Genomic DNA, 12,205 nt, shown 5'->3' on the forward strand with positions numbered 1-12,205 from the left:
GGGTCCCTACAAAACGATCAAGCCAGACTGTATGGGAACAAATTAAATTACATGCCTACACAAATAAATATCATTTGAGATAAAAATCAAGGCATTTAAAGGCGGACTGAATTAATGTTTGAGTAACCTAGAAAAATATATGGGGCGTAACCATGGAAAACACAAACAATCAAATGGCTGTAATTTATCAGAATTTGGTAACTATTTAAACAGAATGTGAAACGGAGACTGATTACTTAAAATTGGTGTTGGAAGTTGATTAATTAGTTAGACAACCGTACCATTTGGAACGCACAAAATCAATATGAAGACGATAGAGATCAGAGGCAGCGTGTGTGCAAAAGTGACAAGCCTGTTTCGACTATATGTCAGCCATTATGCTATGGGGTATGAGGCGGAGTAGTAAAATGAGATATGCCATGAGCATTAAATAACGGTGCCAGTTTAATGAACTCACCCTGGCTCGATTGTCAGGATAGATCATATTACACTTATTCCTAACAAATTAAATAGTTTAGATATATATAGTAGAGCATTCCATACACTTGAAGTTTGAGGTAGTAAGAGTTTTTGAGCACCAAAACTTATCCAAGAAACAAATCAAAGTCAACAACAAGAGTTTGCTAGTGGAAGAGGATTCCATATGCAGCAAAGGATTTGATATACAATACAACTTATAAGTAGAGGAGAATGACAAGTAGTATTAAATATTAGGCAAAAGGGTCAAATAGTCAATGTACTACCATTGATTGTTCATCTAGCACCATAAACTAAAATATGGTCCATTTAGGCCATTATACTCTTAATAATTTTTCATCTAGCATTTTTAGCCTATTTCTAACAAGTTACTCATCTAATTTGATGACATGGAAAAATAAAATTAGAAAAAATGATGACATGTTATTTATGTGGATGTTTTGGATGATTTTACCTTATTTCATTAATGAAGAAAATGATTTCTTGCAATGAAATATGGTACAAATCAAAGTTGTATATAATGTTTTAACTACAGTGTACTGCACTACTGTGTATGTATATAGTGGGGTATTCAAAATTGTTCGGCAATGAAATTCCATGAAAATCGATATATGAAAATTAAATATAATAGGATATTGTATTGGGTAAATTTTATTATTTTTTAAAAAATAATTTAATTTTCATATATCGATTTTAATGGAATCTCATTGTTGAACGACATTGAATAGCCCGCTATACATACACAGTACACTGTAGTTGAAACTTTATATAGCAACTTTGATCTCTGCCCTATTTCATTGCAAGAAATTATCCAAAAATACAATATCTTAAGTTATTCAATTATCCAAAAATCCAAAAATATTAATTTATTTTTAAAATAAAATAAAATTTACCCGATACAGTATCTTAAGTTATTATAAAAATAATTTAATTTTTATATATCGATTTCCATGAAATCTCATTGCCGAACGATAGTGAATACCCCGCTATACATACACTGTAGTTAAAACTTGAACTAATAGCATTTTTGGTCCCACGACTTTTGAGGTCTTATCACTTTTGCTGCACAACTTTAAATTTTTTCAATTTTGGTACCTAACTTTGTTATTTTTATCAGTTTTGGTCCTTCCAGCCAAATTGATGGCAAAATGTTGCAGAATTTTATATTTTAAGGACAAAATCATTATCCTAAAGAAAGATCTTCAATATCTAAATAAAAGAAAAATCATATTAAGAGAAAAATAATAAGGATTTGTCAATCGTCGATGCTATAAATCTCATAGATCTCTATCTAGTTTCTGTCTGTCTTCCCCATTATTTGCACCGATAAAACGCCTATAAATATGATTTTACAGTGATTTTGTTTAGATAATGAACCTATAAATATGATTTTACAGTGATTTTGTTTAGATAATGAAGACGTTTCATTGAGATTACAGTGATTTTGTTTAGATAATGAAGACGTTTCATTGAGATGACGATTTTACCCTTAAAATATAAAATTCGACAACATTTCACCGTCAATTTGGCCAGAAGGACCAAAACTGATAAAAATTATAAAGTTAGGGACCAAAGAAGGACCAAAACTGATAAAAATTATAAAGTTAGGGACCAAAATTGAAAAAATTTAAAGTTGTGCACCAAAATTTATAAACTCAAAAGTCGTGGGACCAAAAGTGATACTAATTCTTAAAACTTTATATAGCAATTTTGATTTCTACTCTATTTCATTGCAAGAAATTATTTTTTTCATTAATGAAATAGGGTAGAAATCATCCAAAACATCCACATAAATAACATGTCATCATTTTTTCTAATTTTATTTTTCCATGTGGGTAACTTGTTAGAAATAGGCTAAAAATGCTAGATGAAAAATTATTAAGAGTATAGTGGCTTAGATGGACCATATTTTGATTCATGGGCTAGATGAACAATCAATGGTAGTACATGGGCATATTTGACCCTTTTGCCTAAATATTACTTTTCAAGAATCTTCAAGATACATGCTCTGTTCAAACATCATATATACAAGGTATCTTTACTACTAATTTTGGATGTTAGCACGTAGTCTGAGGATGATATTTGCTCAAATAAGCAAAAGCTTCTTTGGAAAGTGTAAAAGTCAGATTTCATGGATAAGTTCTGGGTAATGGTCGGACAAACGTTGCTCAATTCAAATTTGCAATCAAATTTGTCTCCCTCCAATCGGCAAATTTGAATTCAAGAATAAATAAGAGTGAGCTGGTCAAGATATAAAAAGAGAAGTGATAAGTGCGATAAGGTATAATTTTCAAGAGACACAAAAGATATATACAAGAGATTAGAGTTTCTAAGAAAGCAAATAGAGAGTATTCAAGTATTTAGTTACAATTTTAATGTAACACTTTTAGGTGTGTTGTTGAGAAATTAACTATTGTAGTCAAACTACAAGTTTGAGTTACTAAATTCCAAAATGTTTTTAAAATAATAATAAGTCTACCCCTCCCCACCTGTACACTTATTCCTCTTGACTTGGATCATCATAGTGTTGATGTATGAAAATTTTTAATAGGTAAAATTAATTTAGGGTTATTGATAAAAAAATTATTTTTATTTTTATTTTTTGATAATAAATTTTACCTACCACGCACTAGTTGGTAGATGATTATTCTGACCAATTATCAACCGTCAAGTGATTGTTAATATCTAATTTTTGTTCAATGAGAAGCCATCAAACTTTCCAATACCTTTGTGAAGAAGTGAATGCTAAAAAACCGACGTCGTATGTTTTATTTAAAAATTGTTAAAAATATACAACGTCGATTTTTTTTTTTATAACGATATGATGTCATATATTACGTCTTCCAATATTTAAGTTAATGGTGCATGTTTAACCGACATTAAAAGTGTTATTTGTAGTAGTGCATGTTTACGCACTTTCATTATAAAAAAGACTCAATAATTCACTTAGCGGTTCATTTAAATAGGTGAGTTGGATCTTATTGTATGAAGTGATGAAAATAATTGTTGTTGCAAGTACTCATAATGCAAACCTGCACCATACAAACAAATATTGGTTTGTACCAATTCAATACTAACCATTGCGCATTTGGAGGATTAATATGTGACTTTAATTCACTGAAAACCCAGCACCATACGCAAATATATGATTCTAATACCCTTTCATTCTTGTATATATATAGTTGAACAAAATGACATATCTCCAGAGGTCTTCTTTTTTTAAAACATTTTTAGAATTATCATCTTTCTGACGTTTAAGGGTTTAGGAGATTTGATCTCCAAACCTTGTAGTTTAACGTTGGATCAATCCTTAAGTGTATTCATTCATTTCTTTTATGAACAAAATTCTTTTATGATATTTTTGGTTTTGAATATTTTAATTAACCACATACTGATTTCAAATTTAGTTTATTAGAAAGCTTCTGAAACTTTCTATTCAAACATTTTTTTTGTTTGTTTTTTTGTAGGATATATGGCTATCTTAACAAGGTCAAACCAGTGGATATGTTTGCTGGTTTTTTCTTTGGTTATATTGGTGCATTCAATAAGAACAGACGCTAGTGTTCCCACATTTATTTTAAAGAGTGCTGTTGATGAAGGAGCAGGTAAAATACAAAGCTATAATTAATTTAAATTAAATTAATTGAAAGTATTACTTGCCAAGGACCTTGTGGTCCAGTGGCATCAAACTCTTCCCTTTATACGAGAGGTGATGAGTTCGAGCCTCAGTGGCATCAATACTGACTCTTGTGTTTCAATAGGTTGAGAAAGTAGTTATAAACAGATATTACATTCTCATAGAGTTAGTACTTCATTTATCTTATTTAATTTCCATACATTTGGTAGTTTGTTTGGATGGGAGTCCACCAGCATATAATTGGGATGCTGGGAAAGGTGAAGGTGCACGTAATTGGCTACTTCACCTTCAAGTGAGTGTTCTTTATATAATTACTCCTAATTTTTTAAGTTACCAAATTTAGTGCTGAATCATTTTTAATTGTAATTCACTGTACTTTTTGTTTGTATGGATGGTTAAAACTTAAAATTGAAGATGAAATTAAGACTGCTAGAATAAATAAAAATAATTAGGGTTTATTTTTTGCTTGCTAGAAAACAATTGGCACAATAATTTTTTAATTTTACCCTCAATGTTAAGGATTCACACAAGTATGGGTGTAATTTTTTAATTTTACCCTCAATGTTAAGGATTCACACAAGTATGGGTGGAAGTACGTGAGTGAGTAGGGGAGCCTCGACTAACATTGTAAATTTTTGTAAAAAATTTTGACCCCCCACCACTCCCTGCATCCGCACCAGAAAAAAAAAATTGGGTGGGTAGGGGCCTTGGCTAACATTGTACATTTTTGGTAGAGAAAAACTAACGGTGAATTACAATTCGAGGTGATTCAATATTTCAAGTAAAGTTGATAATATTAAAAGTCAAGAACTGAAATTAGAAATAAGTAATAGTCGGATGAGTGAATATGGAATTAACTATTTTCATTTTGGATTCAGGGAGGCGGGTGGTGTTTGAATAGTACTCTTTACCAGACATTTGATTATAGCGTTCAAAATTGTGCAACCCGCGTGTTTGCTTACCTTGGTTCTTCTCTCCACATGCCGGCGGCCGAAAACTTAACGGGCATATTAAGTAGTGACCCCAAAAACAATGCTTTCTACAACTGGAATCGAGTCTTCATTCGATATTGTGATGGAGGGTCATTTGCCGGGGATGTTGAACAACCAGATCCTGTATGTATACTATTATTATTCAGACAAATTATTCTATGGGTCTCTAAAACGGGTTAGATTTTTAATAAGTATTACATTTTTTTATATAAATATTATAATTTTCATGAAAATATTATTTTTTAATTTAAAAGTACTATTTTTTTTTATCAAAAGTAAAATATATTTTTTTGTCTAAGTATTACACTTTCTCTCATAAGTAACAATTGAACAATTTATTTATCCTTGATTAGTAGTATTACATTTCTTTCATAAGTAACTATTCAACCCTAAATATTAAATTTAGATTTAAAATCATTATATTTTTTTCTGAAAAGTAGCATGCTTTATTTATATATATATATATATATATATATATATATATATATATATATATATATATATATATATATTATTCATAATTAATATTATATTTTTCAGCATAATAAATATTACATTTTATCACACAAATAAGGATCCATGAGTGAGAGTCTCACAGGAAACTCACTCCTTTATTCAACACCCCAAATCTTAAAACAAAGATGCGCTTTATGTATAATTATCATCTATTTTTCTCAGGTTACTAAACATTACTACAGAGGTGCAAGGATTTTCAATGCGGTTGTGAAGGATTTGTTAGCCAAAGGAATGAAAGATGCAAAAAATGTATTTTGTTCTGAACTGTACTAGATAGTGTGGCTCAATCAATATAATATATATTGCAAGACTATAATTACAGCCTAGTACAGGGAAGGATTTAACTATTTATTATTATAAATTACAGGTACTTCTTTCCGGCGGCTCAGCAGGAGGGTTGGGTTCAATCATACATTGTGATCGTTTTCGAGCTCTATTTTCTAAGAACGTTAGAGTAAAATGTCATGCCGACGGTTCTCTCTTCCTTCGCGTGTAAGATACAAGAATATATATATATATATATATATATGTGTGTATGTATGTATATATATATATGTATGTATATGTTGGGTTTTTCACTCACCATTAGGTCCGCATAAATGCACCACAAAGTGTTCAGAAATGCACTATTAAGTGTTCCGAAGACTCTATGCTGCTTTTTGTATACCTAATGGTTATGGGGGGCATTGTCTGCTATCTCCACTTTTAGTTTTATCCACTCATTTATAGCAACATTTTTTTTTACTTATAAATTTAAACTTTGATTTGTTCTATTTTAGTACTCAAATTTTTCTTTAAAATGTTTCAGAGTTGCTTCAAAATATATACTAAAGTGAAACATTTTTGTTTGCCAAGTACGAAGGTTTTCTCAAATTATTCGCTGTTTTGATTTAAGAATTATTGACCAAATATTTAATTGTTTTGCTTTTCTTAGTTTTATTGCTAGCGAGGGTATATAATATTTAGGATATGCGAGAATTTATTTTTATTTGTTTTTTTTTAATTTCTTTTTGTAAAGTTGAGAACTCAATGCAGAAAAAAATAAATTTGAGAACTAAAAGTAGTGAACAAATATTATTACAATTGAGGGACCAAATGTGAATTTAACACAACCATATAAAAACTTTTTTTTTTTGTACTTTAATTTTGTTTTTAATATGTTATGTTTAATCAATTTATTTCTCTATTACAAAACAGGAAAAATCCCGAGCAAGCAAAATTCTTTGTTAATGTTTTTCACAGTGTAGTTGACCTACATGTAATTCTCTATCCCTCTTTTCTCTCCTTCAACTAACTCCTTTTTTCTATGCTACAATTTACATGCATGGACATTTATTTTATATATATATATATATATATATATATTACAAAATATATACTTGCACCATATCGAATTTCAAGCTTTAAATTGCATTTATTTTTTTAAAAAAAAGACTTTTTGACGATTTCTTTTGACATAAGAACATTTCTTGCCTGTTGTAGAAACCTGACAAGGCATTACCTGCGGAATGCACTTCAAAAATGAGTCCATTTGAGGTAAGTTAATTACCATCAATTAAATATTCATCAAATTTATTTAATTCATTTCTTCTATACAAATTTAATAAATTTTATTTTCTATAAAAATAATAGATACACACCATATCAAAGATCTTGAAACATGGATATAATTAGATAGATAGATCTACTTGATACTTGATCTTGAAACATGGATATATTTAGACGGATCTACTCCCTCTGTCCCATTTTACTTGTCCTATTTACTATTCATTGGTCAAATCAATTCTTTTTTCTTTGCTTATTTTCTTTAGTAATTTTTTATTATTTTTAAATTTAATTTTTTGTGTTTAATAGTACTTTTAATGTAGTTTCTAAATATATAAAATTTATATATTAATGTTAAGCTTAATATTATGAAAAATTGGATTAAAAATTACTTCAGTCAAGCCTCGTTAAACGAATCAGACAACCATTTTGGGACGGATGTAGTATTTTTTAAAGTAATATTGACTTTGTTACATATGTTTATAATTACTTTCTCAATTTATTAAAGCACAAAGAGTCAATACTGCTCCATTGGGGCTCAAACTCATGACATCTGGTCATTTCGTATGGGAGATCGTGTCAAAATGTATTTTTATGTTAAAAGTTTTCAAGAAACACATTTTCCAAATTAAATCTGAATTCAATCTTTTTTTTTCTCTCTCTAAATTTGATTATATTGAAGAGTTTATTTAATATATAGTTTTAAACCTAAATCAAATGCATGTGGGCAGTGCTTCTTCCCAAAATCTTTGGTGCAATATGTGAAATCTCCGATGTACTTCCTCAATTCGGCATTTGATTCATTTCAGGTTTGTTTCCCCGTAATTGTGTATTTATTTTATTTATTTATTGGATAAGTCTGACTTATTTTATTATTTATTTATTTATTTATTTTTTCTTTCTTTTCAAAAGATAAGAAATACATTTTCGGAAGATTTGCATGATGCCATTAAGAATCACACCTTAAGTCCAAGTGATGTGCCTATGCTAAAAGGTACATTCCCATTTTGCTCTTCTAACTAATAAAATAGCTAAATTGATATCATAATATATTTGCATATTATTCAAATAATAATAATAATAATAATAATAATAATAATAATAGAAAAAAGAAATACATCATAACAACGTTATAATTTCATTTGAGATTTAATTTATATTTATATTTTAGTATCACATGATGATTTAATGTTTGGACATTATTTAGATATAATTTTTTTTTATCGTATTCAGTTACTCTTTTAATTTTTTTTTTCATAATTATGAAATTATTTCTTTTTCCCTTTTTGATTTTAGATTTCAGGCAACAGTTGCTAAGTGTATTGCCCCCAAGTAGTGACAAAGGATTTGTAATTACTTCTCTCTTCGGACATACCTTTTCTCTAACGGGCTTGAAGAAACCCATGTTCGTCGACAAGAAATCCGAGGTAACAATTTGTTTCTATGTTCCATGAGAAAAGGGTCAAATACACTTTTAAATTTTATCTGAGAAGTCAATTGAGTTCTAAACGTTGAAAAGTTGTAATTATACACATAAAATGTTCACCGTAGAAGTCGACCAACCGCGATGCTTTGTTCGGTGTCTTGTTGGTCTCCTGTCGCCGATTTTCACCCACAACCTCGTTGGATAATAGTCGGAACCCTAGTGTTCTATTACTGGTCATTAATCGGTTTTTGGGTTTTGATGTACTAAATTGATATATTTATATGCTTAATTGCAACTTTCAAAAGTTTGAAGGCCTAATTATTTCTTTTGAAAATTAGATAGATTCAATCCTCCCCTACTTAATAATTCATTAACCTATTTACTTGTATTTACATTTTAAAACTTTCATTGATTAGTTTAAAACATTCAAAAATTTCTAAGTAGTGGATAGACCTTTTGGTGAAATGAAGTATATTGATATGCACGATGGAAATGAAAATTGATTTTAATTTTCCAATTGAACAGATACTTAAGTAATGTATTTAAGTATTTTTTAAATCAATTTATTTTATGAAGATGATGATATTATTATATTAATTAAAATTGTGACTAGCATATATACTTTTTCAGACGTTTGAGAGTGCACTTATGGATTGGTTCTTCGACCAACGTTCAGTGAAGAAGATAGACCCAACAGAGGTACCAGTATATGTTCAACGCTAAATTGTAGAGAAATGGTAAAAGACAATGTATTGAATATTGTATTGCGTTACTCATCATTTTACGGCAATGAATAATAAAAATCTTCTTTAATTCATTATATATTGCTACTTTCAATTTACATTTGTGTATTTTGTAAATATAAAATATTTAACTCTATATATATATATATATATATATATATATATATATATATATAGATTTAGGATCATATGAGATCACCGTTCAGGTGATATTGAAAGATCAAATCTTGTGCATCAATGTAATAATTTTAATGGTCTGGATTGATTAAGATAAAGGTCCGTTTACTCGGGACCAAATTGATAATTTCGGACCATTTCGATAATTAACTTTTTGATTTAATAAAAGAGGAAATGGTGCATGTGATGATTAAAATGGTCACTTGACTATAGCCAAATTACCAATTTGATCCTGAGTAAACGGATGTTTGACAGCTAAACAAACGCAAGATCAAATTGGTTAAGATTTTTAAAGTTGATGAACTTAGGTAAAAAAAAAAAAGTCAAATTAAATTGGTAATTTTACTATAATATAATAATCAATGTACTATTTCAATAATTAAGTATATGGTAATTTGCATGAGTTCTATGAAAGTGCTATATATATTTTTTGGTTTTTTTGGTTTTCAATTTGTAGTTAAACCAAAACATCAAAACTACAACATCACTAATATACATAACCAAGGTAATGAATGGCAAATCTTCTCTGTTCATATGTCTTGTGTGGTTGATGTTAGTCTTGATTTGCTTCTATTTACGACCAGGATAGGTAGTAAAGTTAGGTGAAATATAGGGTGCGAGATATCGGGCCTATACGAGTCCCCGATTTGCTGTAGGGGAGCAATGTTCCACCGAGCAACAATTAAACACAAAACTCATAATACAATAAGTTATTTTCATTGGAATTCTTTCACAATATTTGAAAATAAAATGTTTTGATTATACACGAATTCAAACTTTTTTGCTTTATTTTTTGATTTGATTTGAGTGTCATAATTCAAACTTTTTTAAAAGTAAAATTATATTTAAATATATATATATATATATATATATATATAAACAATATCTTCCTCCAAAATTTTTCCCGCCCAAATGTAGGGGCATTTTAGTAATATGGTAATGGTAATTATTATTCTAATTATAATTAATTAATATTATTCTATCATAATATTAGTAATTATGGCAATCATAATATATTATATATAGTATAGATTGGTAATTAGTTATTAGTAATTATGATAATTCGTTATTCGTAATTATGGTAATTATTATGATAGTATATTTGTATTTTATAGATTAATACATATACATGCATTAATTCTCACCAAAAAAAAATATGTGCATTAATCTAATATCACTGAAAAATGTTTATGGTAATTAATTATTATGATAATATATTTGTATTTTATAGATTAATACATATATGTGCATTACTGTAATACCACTGAAAAATGTTTATGGTAATTAATTAGTAACTACCAAATGAAATATTAGAAAAAAAATTATGAAGAAAAAAAGAATGAAAATGAATATTAATTTTTTTATGAAGGAAAATGAAAATGAATATATTTATAAGGAAATAAATATTAGGAAAAACTAAAGGAATATATTAATAGTTCACTGGAAATATAACACAACTTTCCATATGACAAAATTAGTAACCAACAAATAAAATATTAGGAAAAAATTATGAAGTAAAAATGAATGGAGATCAATATTAATTATTTTTATGAAGGAAAATGAAATGAATATATTTAAAAGGAAATAAAATATTAGGAAAAACGAAATGAATATATTAATATTTCACTGGAAATATAGCATAGATTTCCCTACAAAAGAATTAGTAGCCAACAAATGAAATATTAGGAAAAAATTATGAAGGAAAAATGAATGACAATCAATAATTCTTTTTATAAAAGAAAAAAAAATGAATATATTCAAAAGGAAATTAAAATATTAGGAAAAATAAAATGGATATATTAATATTTCATTGGAAATATAATCGGTAATTATATTATTATACTTATATGAAATATGAATTAAATATTAATTATTAATTATTAATTATACTAATAAATAGTACTCCATAATAATTAATATTTATTAACTAGAAGGTTGAGCAATTCTCTCACCAACTTTAGATGTCGTTGATCAAATTAATTAGTACACGTGTGACATGAACACTGTAGAAGGTTGAACATATTTAATATATAGTAATAATAATTTTTGTATATACGAATTGATATTCCTGTTAACGAAAAATAATTAATTTAGTGTAATTGACTAATAATAATTAATTGCCTAATAATTATTATGGTAATTAAGCTAAATATTGGTTGTTGAATTTATTTTTATACTCCATAATAATTAAAGTTAAATTATTTCTCATTTGTCCATATTTGTTTTTGTAATAATATAATTACTTAAGTTATATTAAATATCAATCTTTTAAAGATAATTGTAAACAAACAAGTCATATATTATTCAATTTATTGAGTGATACTTTTGCACTAATCTTATAATGAAATAAATGTACATGTTCAATATTAGATTTTAAAAAAAAATAATTTTCTTTACTTTTATTATCTAAATAAATAATACAAAAATTTATCCGTGAATCGCACGGGTAATTGGACAATTATTTGCTTTAATTCAAGCAAAGAAAACATCAGAAAACATAATCAATCCAACCAATTTCATCAATTGCGCTATATAATATTCGATGTTATAATTTATATAATTGTATATTTATCTAACTATTCTTAAAATATTATAACAAATTCATTCCGTGCAACGCATGAGCGAAAATACTAGTATATATATATATATATATATATATATATATATATATATATATATATATATATATATA

General features: G+C 27.5%; 1 protein-coding gene across 1 annotated transcript; it reads left to right on the forward strand.

The window, feature by feature from the left end:
* Positions 1–3,690: 3,690 nt before the first annotated feature.
* Positions 3,691–9,415, forward strand: LOC116021573 (pectin acetylesterase 8-like). The gene is made up of 12 exons (XM_031262009.1): positions 3,691–3,793; positions 3,945–4,082; positions 4,324–4,406; positions 4,993–5,229; positions 5,785–5,871; positions 5,990–6,114; positions 6,820–6,880; positions 7,105–7,158; positions 7,899–7,976; positions 8,080–8,161; positions 8,464–8,594; positions 9,224–9,415. Exons 2-12 carry the CDS (start codon positions 3,950–3,952, stop codon positions 9,314–9,316), a joined length of 1,164 nt encoding a protein of 387 aa, XP_031117869.1. The 5' UTR covers positions 3,691–3,793; positions 3,945–3,949; the 3' UTR covers positions 9,317–9,415.
* Positions 9,416–12,205: the final 2,790 nt, after the last annotated feature.

This window comes from Ipomoea triloba, chromosome 6 (assembly GCF_003576645.1).
Source record: "Ipomoea triloba cultivar NCNSP0323 chromosome 6, ASM357664v1".
NCBI classification, from domain to species: Eukaryota; Viridiplantae; Streptophyta; class Magnoliopsida; order Solanales; family Convolvulaceae; genus Ipomoea; species Ipomoea triloba.